At 38.8% G+C, this 13,306-nt stretch overlaps 1 protein-coding gene across 1 annotated transcript in view; it reads left to right on the top strand.

The window, feature by feature from the left end:
• Positions 1–6,830: 6,830 nt before the first annotated feature.
• The window catches only part of bean1 (brain expressed, associated with NEDD4, 1), a 31,611-nt gene continuing 25,135 nt past the window's right edge, over positions 6,831–13,306 (top strand). Inside the window, exons 1-3 of the mRNA XM_030765174.1 lie at positions 6,831–6,858; positions 8,289–8,363; positions 9,288–9,416. Coding sequence (XP_030621034.1) covers positions 6,831–6,858; positions 8,289–8,363; positions 9,288–9,416 — 232 coding nt within the window. The remainder of the gene's footprint in view (positions 6,859–8,288; positions 8,364–9,287; positions 9,417–13,306) is intronic.

The raw sequence follows: 13,306 nt of genomic DNA, 5'->3' as shown, positions 1-13,306 counted from the left end.
AAACGTGTAGGTAAGGGATCTAGTACGCAAGTTGGTGATTTTGATGAAGAAATTAGTGAGGTCAATTCGGTCGCCTGAAGGGGAGTAAAACATTCTAATCGCTGATCTGATATAGGCCTAGTTATATTGTTATCTACAGTGTTAGTGATCAAATTATCTGGTTTAAAATTTATAGCCTGGATTGTTTGCCTGATATTTTCAATTTTGCTATTGAAAAAATTCATAAATGCGTCGCCACTGAACATTGATGGTGTGCCTGTTTCCGAGGTGCTTTTATTCCCAGTTAGTTTTGATACGATATTAAATAAAAATCTAGGATTATTTTTGTTGTCTTCTATTAGGGTGGAGAGATACATTGATCTAGCGGCACTAAGAGCTTTTCTATAGCTCAGGAGGCTCTCCTTCCATGCTAACTGGAATTTAGACCTTTCCAGACCTGGCTGTTGGTGTTCAACAGAAACTGGTCCAATGACTCCTACAACTTAACATCAGTCTGGCTTTCTCCTGCTTACAGCTTAAGCTGACAGCTTAAGTTACAGCTGTAGAGTGTTTCTCGTGAGCAGTCCAGTTTTGGAGAGGCATGAAGGTAGGCCCAACTGTTTACAGATATAATTGTTGGTCCTTGAAACCATGCTATCTGCTATCATGATTTCACCAGTGTTGCAAATAGTAACCAAGATCCATAGTTGGGTGAAAGAAAAAAATACCTCTCTAGAAAATAACTCAAGTAATAGTTAAAGTGACCAATGAAAAAGCTAGTCAAGTAGAAGTTTAAGTATCTGATATTACATATGGCCTACCTAAGGAGCAAAAGTACAAGTAAATGGCATAAATAATTAAAAAGCAGTAAGACCTTTATTGTTGTTTGTCCTCAACAACAGGATGCTAATCTAGTCTAGGGGAAGATGTAAATTATCTGAATGATTGAGGGAAGAACTGTGTATTTGTGCTTTTGTTGTTTTCTATTGATTTAATGTTCCAGTAAGTCTGGGGGGATGTAGTGGAGCAAAAGCACCCATTTGCTTTTGAAAATGTAGTGAAGTAAAAGTTAAAGTTGTCAAACATATACTCAAGTATAGTAGAAATATTACCAAAACACACATGAGTACAGTATTGAAGTATTTGTTCTTTATTACTGTTCACCAATGGATTTCACACACTTTCAAGGCCACATCAGTCATTCATAAAGCAGAAACTGGTAACACCAGATCCTGAACTTGCTTGGGTGATGGTTTTGGTCTCTCTTTTCCAAGCCTTCGTGCAGCTGTCTCCTTACTATCTCATTATTGCTTGTCATCTGTCTGTTGGACAGTCCTAATGTGTGCTGTCTCCCTATGCTTTGAAAGGATTCTTTCACCATACACAAAAAAGGGCCTGGGAGAAAAAACGTCTCTGTATGCCTATACCAGAACAGCGATGAACCAGACTTTAACAGTAATACGAGCTAGAGTCAAGAGTAGCCCAAACTTTGTGGTATATTTGTGAATGTCTGCATTATAGTGTAATTATAATTCTACAGCCATACATGTACAGCTGAATTTTAATTCCTGACCAATTTGTTGCTGTATTAAAACGTTTACACTTGAACTGTAATTCCTGTTAGCTTTGAAGATTTTTTACTAAGTTGATAATAAATAACAATTCAATACATATGTACACACACACACACACACACTGTCACAGCCTGCACCTCATCTTTGGACTTTTAGTTTGAAATGTCTTGTGCTCCTCTTCCGTGTGTGTTTCCACCCCTCACCTGATCCTGTTTGTTGCATTTATTAACCTCATTCTCCCCTTGTTAATTTCATCCAATCATGTTTGCCCTGTTTAGTTTTCCTCTCGTATTTAAGCCCTTGTGTTTCACCTGTCCTTTGTCTATCGTTGTTTGTGTTTGTGCACACTGTTAGGCTGCACCTTTTTGTTATCGGTTTTGTTCCAGTTTGCACCTGTATTTTTATCTTCATTTTGCAAGTAAAAGTCCTACTTTTGTCACCACAACCTTCGTGTCTTGCGCTTGGGTCCTGCTACACTCCATTGGCGTCACACGCACACACATACAGCTTTTTAATTAAACACCAGTATCAGATTGGTACTCGTTATAGGCTGAAACCCAAAGCCCAGGTATCAGTATTGGTCTCGGGACTGAAAAAGTCGGATCGGTGCATCTCTGAGCACGAACTGTGTGGCAACGGGACCAGGAGTACCAGGGACTGGAGATTTGGAGGCAGGCAGAGTCTCTATGATGGCAGGATCTTGGATTGGAAATCCAGAGACGGGTAGAGCCTCTGCGGTGACTGGATCCAGTGCCAGTGTCCCAGTGGTGACTGTATCCAGAGGTGAGGCAGCCACCACAAGAAAATTCCTCACCACATCTGGATCCCGCCGCAACTGGAATCGGCAGGGCAGGAAAAGGAGCTGGGCAAGAACAGGAGTTGGATCTGGAGCCCCTGAAGTTGTTGGAACAGTGACCTGGAGCACTGATGTTGAGTGGGCAGAGGGCGCTGCCAAAGTGGAAATCAAACCTTGCTCATGCAGATCCTAGGTGACAACTCTGCCACACCATTCTGGTAGTGGAGTTTTCCTGGTCCACCTTGACTTCCCCACTGTCGCCATGAACAGGGGTTCAAAGGTGACATGGAACTGAGAGATGAGTTTGTTGTAAGAGGCCTTGAGAGCGGTAAATAGTTCAGAACCAATGGTGCCTCCCTCTCTCTGCCACCAGTCAGCTGCCCATATCAATGCTCATCTCTCTTGAATATTAAGAAATACTGCCATCTAGGTATTGCCACTGTGGATCCCCTTTTGGATGAAGTACCGGGAGCACTAAGATAGAAATTACCAGCACTTCCAAGGAGATCCATTATACTGGTTGCTGCCTGAACTGAGGTGAATCTGCAGCATTTAACTTAGTATAAACAGATCCTGTCACAGTGTGGGACAGCTCAGAGTAAGAACCTGTATGGTCGCCACCACACTGTGGACAAACAGTGAATCTTAAATTAGACAAACAAACTGGGAAGTATCCTCTCTCCCTCTCTCTCTCTCTCTCTCTCTCTCTCTCTCTCTCTCTCACTCTCTAAGCAAACATTTCTTTTCTTTTCTTTTCTTTTCTTTTCTTTTCTTTTCTTTTCTTTTCTCTTTTCGCACTTTCAGTAGAGCCAAAATTAACACTGTAACTTATCCCAAGCATTGAAATGCTCTCAGGGTAAAAAGATTATATAGCACTAGTGGGCTTTGAGAACCACTGAGAGCAGCTTATTTCCAGTATAAGCATTACTGTATTTTTACATGTGGTCTCAAAAAGACAGCCATTTAACGTTTTCCTTTGTTTGATATCTCAGCATCTGGTAAAGGGCTGCTCTGGGGTGATAACAACTGAGACAGTCTAACTAATTTGAGTTTTGAGTCCCTTCTTCCAATCACTAATTTGTTTTGACCAATGCCTAACAATTTTTGAACATGCATTCTGATCTCTATAAAAAGGCAGTTATATCTCTCAAGGACTAGCACAGTGTAATGCAAGTCTAATGCAAATAAAAATCTACACTGTGTAAACTTAGGTCCAATGCTGTGCACACAATCAAGGCTCTACCCACTGATGGCTACCCAAAGACATGCTCTACTGCAATTGTAATGCTTAGAAAAATACTTTCTTGGAGGACACACACACATACACATACACACACACACACACACACACACACACACACACACACACACACATACACACACAAAATGCCATGTGCATATGAGTGCCATCAGAGCTTGCTTGTTTGAATATAAACACATGCACACTTCCTCCTTACATAGCTGAAAATAACTTGTAACTGAGAATTTATTTGATTTCATTTTCCCAAAGATGCAAAGAAGAAGAAGACAGTGGTAGGGAAATGTAACAAGTGAAGGTAATGCATGTCAGACATTTCTTGTCTTTCTCTCTCTTGCATGTACACTTATGTGTTTCTTTCTTATCAGTGATTATATATATTTTTTTACTTTTTTTGATCTTGGATTGAGTTGTTAAATTAATACACAAAAATAGTCTCTGCTTTTCTCTCTGAAAACCTCAAACCGACACTGCTTAACTTTAGTTCAGACTCACTACAATGTCTTCCAATGAAACAGCAATTCACTGCTATGCTGTACTGCATTAGTACTTAGTTGAACAATATTTATTCAAACTCCACAGGCATACACACATACATGCACCAAAAAGGAGTGTGGGGGGTGGGGGCTCTGATCTATCAAAATATGTACCACTCAAAAGAGCAAACAGACAGACACCTCCTAGTAACCATGCCAACAGTGTCTAGCTATCTATCTCTCATCTCTCACATGTGTAAGTTCAAATGCTCTCAACTTCAGCAGTTGCTTTGGTAATGAAGACAGCCTGGGTGCCCTGAAGTAGAGAGAGCCACATGTCATCTCTCTCTTGAGAAAGATGCTCTGTCCTTACCAGGCCTCTGTGCCATACAGAACACATCTTGCACTTCCTCCATGCCATAAAAAAAGTGTCAACCAATCAAAGAGCTTCTGTAAACTTAGATCCATGATCCATCTGCATGGGTGAACACTTAAATAGTGGTCTACAATGGATAAGGTAAGTTGAAATGGAAAATGAGTTTAGAAAAAGAATAGATGATACAGCTGAGTTAAATACTGGTTTTTGTTTTTGTTTTTTTAATTATAGAAATTTTTTACCATATGGAAACATGTCCCATGTGATTACCCATAGCAAAAATTTGGATTCCACTTAGGCATTAATTATTCACACCTCACAGACACAGACACACACACACACACACACACAGAGACAGACAGACAGACGCATACACACACACACACACACACACACACACACATTAAATACTAACGGCATATCTGCTGAGGTCTTGCCTTTTGCAGTCCCTTAGGCATGTTGAACCTATACAGTGGTGCGAGAAAGATGCAAACTTCTTCTGAAACTTGCTGACGTGGTTTACAAATACACACATGTGAGACTTTACTGGGCCAGCTGGAGGTAAAGGAAACAGCACACTAATTGAGCTAATGACTCTCAAATGAGTATTGACTGAAACATCAACACAACGTTATCATACACTTCATAAAATTGTCATGTGCATTGATTATGACAGAATTTTTGCATTGTTTTGAAAGTCATTAAGTTAACACAATCTTCATTGGTTTGTTCAGATGCGAAATTGATTCTGAACAGTAGGGTTACATGTCTTGTATGTTGGACAACACCATTGTTTGTCCATCTGTCTTTAATTACTGATGTGGAAAACAAACAAATAAATTAAGATATTTATGGCATGATATTTAAAAAGAGAAGGAGAAGACAACAGGACTTAAAACTGTCAGAAATATTTATTGTTCAATGGTAGTTGTACTACTCACTTAAACAAATTATCAAGCTGAACATCAGAGTCCTAGTTTCAGTCCCTGTCAGTGACATAGAATCAGTAACTCTGACTTTATGTGTCATCCCCTCAGATTTAGGCTCATATTTAGCTCGATTTGCTAACAGATAAATGGTTATCTTGGGTTCAGCTAAACAGGGCAGGGAAACCTGACAAAATACTGCACTGAACATTAAAATGTGTTATAATTATGTTGACACACATGACTGCACTGACAACAGTTGCTTAGCGAGCTTCCTGACCAAGTAATTTTACGTAAATCTTATTATAATATACAAACAGCTGCTCCAAAAACTCAGTAATGTGGACAATAGGATTCATAGCATGTTTTCTATTAACTTCATATTAAAAAAAACGAAGGTCAGTATTTTAAATTACCTCCCCTTTCTTGTCAGTGGTGTTAAAACCTGATGTAAAGAATGATCATCTGATATTTGCTTCAGAGTTTTCTATCTTCCTTTCTTCTCTTTTTTTTTTTAACTCTCCTATGCTGTTCTGGCTGAATCTAGCCAATTTACAAGTTCTCTCTCTGATAAATGTAGTATAATTTTAATGTAATTTTCACAATAACTTAAGTTGATAAAAATATATATCACAACATTAGGTGATTTTATATATATAATATATATATATATGGATGTATAACCAGCTATAATGGGAAAGGTCATTTTGGACCAGAAACAGCAAACCATTTAACATCAAATGAACACAATAGGAGGGTTCATTACACACACACACACACACATATATATATATGTATATATATAATACCATTTTAATGAAAAGCCCGACGCTGGTATCAGTGGTTAGCACTTTAGACGAGGTTTTACCACCTCCGACGAGAAAAACAGGGAATGCGCATTTAAAATACTGACCTCTGCATTATCGACTACTTTCCCGGGCAGACTGGTTAGGCTACCTTATGCTATATTTCTATAACTGTAACCACTCGTTGCTCTTGCACATGACTGTCTGTCTTCCAATCTGAATCCGAACGAATTATTTTGCTTTTGTGATTGGTGAGGAGCAAACAGACCGTGCGATAAGCTCGCTAGGTAAAATGAAGAGGTACCGTCCTTGCTTTTGCCGACCCTATAGATTGTGCTGCGATTATATTTTATTATGAGGGACTGTAATAGGTAGTTTATGGTCTGATATGCGTGTCGTGTTTTCGTCGCCCCAAACCTTAGCGAAGTGATTTTTTTTTTCTCATTTCGGCAGCTTGTCTTGAATCTTGAAGCTTCCGGCGGTTGAACTGCGAAAGCTGATGCTAAAGCGGCACACGTCTATCTGTGGTCCTGCATTTCTGATAAACCACGCCTGATGAGGATGACATTGAATGAAATTAATACGACTCAGGGTTTACATTCATCGAAGTTCGTCAGTGAACGCTGAAGCAGAAATCGTATGGGGATATATTCAAACTTGCGGGCGAGTATGTTGTTGTTGTTTTTTTTTTTACTTTTTTCTATTATCTGTGCCTGTGGAATACTCACTGTTAATATCAGTTAACTGTTACCGTCTGTATGTGAAGTTGCTGTTCCGACATAAGAACGGTAAACCCTCGAACGGCTCCATTGCTGGAGTCAATCAAGAATTAGGTTACACATTTTGAAACTCTCTCTCTCTTGCTTCTGAACACGCACACTCACGCATGCACTTGCACGTGTTTTAACGCCCTTCTTCCACGAAATATTGTCAGCTAATTTAATGAAGTTAGTTATGCATGTAATTATTACGAAATGTGTCGGTCTGAATTGATTAGCTTCGCAGAGTTTATGCAATTTATGAGCAACCTTTAAGAGAGAAATTAGCCTGTCACATAGGTTTATTTAAGATTAATGAGGACTGTTTACAGCGGCTCCAAAAGTGCCCTGCTCTGTTCAGTTGTAAAAGCTCATTTCCTTATAAACGTCATGAAAAGCAGCAATCAAATTAAGAACTGAGAGGTAAGGAGTGGTAACCTGACGACAGTTTGTTTTCAGCACTGTAAAATTAAATAAATAAATAAACACATTTTGGGTTCAACTTAGAAAAATGTCACAAATGAATTAATGTCTTTACATGATACTCCACATCGGATAGATGGATACAGAAGTGTTTGGATTGTTGTATTATTTTCCAGGAATGTAAATGGTAAAAGCACCAAAGACCTGTTCTACTTTTTACAGTGCAGTAAGCACCGTCTTTCAGCAAGATACACAGCTTAAGTAATGCCACTGAGCATTTTTAATATGTTATTTGCACGGTATATTGTAAAATTGCTTTAAGCAGGGAGTAGTTGACGCGTAAACAGTAGAGCACAGTTCTTCCACATTTGTCATATAGGTTTAGCTGGTATAACTTCATAGAAGTTCCTCATTTATGTATTAGCCTGTTTGTTTGTTTGTAGTACTTTTGCTCTATTTGATCATGCCAGTGTGTGCTGAAGCTCAGATGGAAACATGTTTATCTTCCAGTGTGTGATATACAGTGCGGAGTACATACAGTGTGGTTTGCTGGCTTTGTAATGCTTTGTTCAGTATTGAACTGGAATGTCAGCCTGTGGCCTTAAGCTACAGGTTCTCTCTTATTTTGTGGCATAGTTTCACCTGTCCCTTTGAAGCTGAAAAGACAGACTGTTACTATAGCTACAGCAGCAGCAGTCTCGATTTTCAACCCATCAAACCGGGTGTACAGAGTCATAGAGTTGCTCCAGCGCCCAGTGCCACAGCAGTGATCAGAGAGACAAAACAGTCCATTCATCATTTCATCATCAGTGCTGACAGAATGATACAAACACTATCGCTCTCTCTCTCTCTCTCTCTCTCTCTCTCTCTCTCTCTGTCTCTCTCTCTCTCTCTCTCTCTCTCTTTCTTTCTCCAGTTCTACTGTTGTATTCATCTCTTGAATGCTACCTCTCAGACACTATCGAAGGTGGCAGGAATTACTCCAAAGCCTGTAAGTATTCAGGGTCTTTTCCACATGACTATCCAGCATGCGGTAATGCACCTGAATGCTGGAAAGATGGAAATGATTCTATAATTCTTCTCTGCTTTTGTCACAGAACGTCAGCTTTTGGAATGTGTCGGAGATTTTAGCGTATACTTTATTGTGCATATGCAAATATAAAAACACATCCAGCTATAGCTGAAAGTTATAAATGCCATAAAAGTTTTTAAATGCACTGATTAAAGTGATTACCTATATAACTTTATTATTACCTATATAGCATTATAACTAAATGAAGCTCCTCTCCCACGATATAATGTCATTACAGAGATAAATTATTCATAATCAGTTCATCATTCTAACATAATGTAAACAGTAACAGTGGAGACTGTGAGAAATAGCTGAAATATAAAATTTCAAAAAGCTATTATTTTTTAATTAAACAGGCTCCATTTTATATATGTGTGTATATATATATATATATATATATATATATATATATATATACAGTCTTAATGTTATGAATTATTGTAGATGTTAGTGACTTGGTGACATCTCTAAAAATGTTAGGTGTTTTTTTTATTTTATTTTTGTCCTTTTTTTCCTGTCATATGATGTAGTTGGACAAGTTATGTTGTTAAAGTGTGATGTGTGTACATATGTGCTGTGTGAAATCAGATGGAACAGAGTGACGTGTGCGGAGTAGCTCTGGTATTGATCGGTACATTCAGAGCTTGTGGCTACGTACCGGAAAGACAGATCAGAACAGGAGACTGAGTGGGTGGCTCCTGAGCACTGGTCACACCAGGGCCTGGGTCTTTATAAACAACTGGGCAGCTGTCACTCTCACACATCACCCTGTCTCTCTCTCTCTCTCTTTGTCTCACTCATACACACACATACATACTTGTCTCCTCTGCGTTGGTTCTTCAGATGAAGACATTACTCTCCTGTGCAAAAAGGAGGAGTACAAGTTTGGGACCTGTCTGGTCAACTGGTTACGATGTTACTATAGGAAGGACTGTGGAAGGGAGTACATGTTGATGAAATTGATCTGTTCAGGTAAGTAGAACATCCATGTGTCATTTTTTTGTTGCTAGAATCCCTTCTGTTCCGTGTGATCTGTCCTGTCATTTGGTGTTACCAACGTACTACATCCTCATGTGTTTTTGTGTCACACTCATATCCCTTTGAAATGATATTTGAAAACATATTTGCGCGTTGCTAACATGACGTATCAAACAACGTAGGTCGTGTGAATGGGTCTTTGAAGGGCTGTTACGAGTCATGTCTACTTCCTTTATTCTCATAAATAAGCAAGCAAAACAAAACTGTTGGTTGCCAGGTCTTGGCAGAAACCATGGCAACATGTCACAGGGCTGTAATTTAGCTTGGCTGTCTCAGTACGGAGTTGATTAAGACGTGTTGTTTTAAGTGAGCATTCTTCTCAAGATCAATTTGTGTGTCAAAGACACAGAATCTTGATCTATATTACAGAGCTGTGAAGCATTTAAATCACTACCCAGAGAGCACAGGGGATGTCATCCGAGCAAGAAATGTTAATTGAGTTTTCATATAGATTGGCTGTGAGCGATTCTATTATGAATGGATATGCCTCGACCGAATCACATTACAACAAAACATATGCATCCATGTGAATGGTTCAGAGTTACCTATAAGAAAGTGATGCAGAATTAATTTTACTTGCTCACTCAATAACGTGATCACAGCTGATGGAAATCAGAAAACCAGTCTGAAGCCTCTGGGCCTGGTCGATTTTTAATCAAAATCTCATCTCCAATCTAAACGTATAATGTTGTTATTACGTTGGAGCACGCATGTGGTGGCTCCGCTGTGTGGAAAGGCTGCCTGTGTGGATGCTTGAAGCATTATGTAATCTTTTGATTTGAAATCTGATCTTAATAGTTAAGTGGACTTTGTCCACTTTAAACACCTTTATAAAGAACACGCTGTCCCTTGGGCCACAGCGTGTTCACGCCTGTCAATGATGCTACATGACCTTTTACTAAACTGTTTGCAGACGGAAAAAACTGAGTGCGCTAATGGCTGTGATGTCACAGGTTGCTTACACCAGATTACTAACACGAACCACTCGACCACTCCATTTTCTGCTGTTTTTTTTTTTTTTTTGGTATTGTACTTGTACGCTAACCATTTATTTTTGATCATTTGGGGTATTTGTTACATTTGCTAGATGAGATTTGTTAGGTTTTTTTTTTTCATTTTTGATAAATGTTTTCTCTGCATGAATATTCATGTTGAATGGAAGAAACAATGATATAGGGAAGATTTTATGGTCAAGGTTTACTTTATTAAAGAGTACATTTGTTTCAAAAAGCGAACAAAGAGAGAAAAAGAGTTGATTTATAATCTTGCAGGATAAACGATTTGTAGTTTTAATGTCTGTTCTCAGAATGAAGTTAAAAATAAAATATATTTGACACAGGCAACAAACAGTTCATTTTAGGGAAGATTCTCCTGATGGTTCAAATCCCTAGGAGAAGGAAAAATAGAGCAAAGAAAGCCATGGTAGATTTATTTCTCTGAGGTAGAGTCTCCTTGTAGAATAACGGAGCGAGCTCAGTGTTACTGTGTGTGTTTTCTTACGCTGTGTGTGCACATTGGCTACAGAGGTGAGGGAAACCTCAGTCAGAAGCCCGCTGTCCTTATAAAGGCTCTCACCTAAAGTACTGCTCACCCATTCCACTACTGGATCTGATCTATAATTCATAGCTCATCTATCTTTCTTACCTGAAATGTCACATGTGCCCTGAGGTTGAAGCAGTCCTTATTTCTCCTAGTGCCGTTCCCTTTTCCCAGCCCTGTGTTGTTGAATAAAAAGGAAACAAATTAATGAGTGATGAAAGACAGGGTATAACATTGATTTCTTCGAGACAACTGACGACTCTTTGAGACAACTGACGACTCGTGGAGTCTGACTCTTCCCAAGAGCAGAGCTGGTTTGCACTTGTTTAGACAGTTGATTCGTGAGTTGGACCACATACCTCGTACTTGTTAACAGGAATATCAGTCACCAGCTCCCATATGTCAATATCTTTGTTCTTCTTTCATAACCTGAATCTTTCATTGATTCAGCATTGCTTTAGCTTTTGTGAAGACCTTGTAGTACTAAAAGAGCGTCTTCTACACCGGTCTCTAAAGACCGATGATATCTACGTTTCCAAACCCTATCCTGGTATCCACAGAGTGAGAATAGAGAAGGACAGTTGTCATGACAAAGCATTGTTTCATAGTCAGTGGGTGAATTTCACATCTATGCTCAAGTTCGAATCCACCCTTATTACAAATCTCTTTGTTTACTTTTGTTCTTTGAACATTTGAGCATTTTAATTCCAGTGTGAAACTGGTGGCTGTCCCTGCTGTGCACCTCATAAACTTGTTCAATTAGATGAACAACAGGCAGCGCTGAGCTGTAGGTCATTAAAACGAGCTTCATTACTGGCATCCTGCAGGAGGAATATTCGTACTGACAAAGATCCCTCTACTCACAGTCTCCTGCCTCTGCCAAGCAATCAATGGTCCGTTTTATTTGTTACAGCCATGTTATTACTACTAAAAGGGTTTGAGTTCAGATTTCAAGACCTATTTGCCTCTGGTTGAAGTACATCAATTAGGGTGTGTGTGTGTGTGTGTGTCTACCAGTGTCTACAAACAATTGATATCAACACCTGAAGAAAATGGAGATCTGAGATAATTTAGAGAATATTTATGAGCAAAAAACCTTGACCTCACAAGGTTCTTCTAAGACTTGCATAGCAAACGCTGTAATGCTTGTTATTATAAAGAAAAAGAGAGCTTTTGAGTTATCTGATAATGCTCTGAGGAGTTGTACATCATGAAACAAAAAACCCAACCCTCACATGTTGATTTTATTTCTATCTTCAAAATAAAGTCTAAACTAGTCATCCTCTTGCTCCAGATTTACGGCTGTATTTTCAACAAACGGGATCATCAAGCAGAAAGAAAAAAGTCCATTTCTCAGTGAAAATGAAATTGAAATGGCTGTGTTCCACGTCAGTGCACAAATGATCCACCCATATCACAATAGTCAGAATTCATATCAAACTGTACTCCCATCTTTCAGCCTGTTCGCAGAAATCCTCACTATCATAAGTGTAGGTTATGATAATGCAAGAAAAAGCACACCCCTCTGCAAGTCTTTACTGCAGTTTTTCTCTCTCTCTCTCTCTCTCTTAGGATTCACATTACATGATGTTCTATATGCATATTAGTGTGTGTGTGTGTGTGTGTGTGTGTGTATATTTCATTATGTATTTGTGAGTGAATTAGTGAGTGTGTGTAAGTGATTGCAAGTGTGTATAGATATGTTATTGAAGCTTAAATCCTGAATTCTGAGAAAGGCTAGCTTAAATTTACAAAAAGGTGAAGAAATGAAAACATTGCGTGCAATTACATAGGTGGAGAATCTAGATCATGTCAACACACATGTCTAACAGAGGAAAAAAATATCTTCTTTAGAGTCATGCACAGTGATAATTTTCTATTAATTGAATTTCTTTGAATTGATATTGTGACATTGTTGCTGTTGTGCATGTCATACGCAGAAAAAGATAAATGAGTTACTAATTAAATAATAATGGTGATTTAAGACCTATGCATCATTTGATAGTCATAAATCATAGCTAACTGAGCATAATTATGTTGTATTGTTTCTGGGCAATTTTCTAGTTCTGTTACCGCAAATGGGTATAATGGAGTTGGGGGGGGGGGGGGGGGGGGGTGTAGGGTTTCACACTCTGACTGTTAGCTCCTTCATCTATTCAGATACCTGCAGAATCTTTTAAATCATGTGATGTGCTCACAACAGCCTCGTTTTAGCCATGGATGCACTACGCAATGGTCAGCATTATTCAATAACACAATGGTGTCAGACAATGATTCTTTCACTT

The sequence above is a fragment of the Chanos chanos genome, chromosome 2 (genome assembly GCF_902362185.1).
Source record: "Chanos chanos chromosome 2, fChaCha1.1, whole genome shotgun sequence".
In the NCBI taxonomy this organism is placed as follows: domain Eukaryota; kingdom Metazoa; phylum Chordata; class Actinopteri; order Gonorynchiformes; family Chanidae; genus Chanos; species Chanos chanos.
Note: the sequence above shows the minus strand (reverse complement) of the source record. Positions and strands in the feature narration are given on the sequence as shown.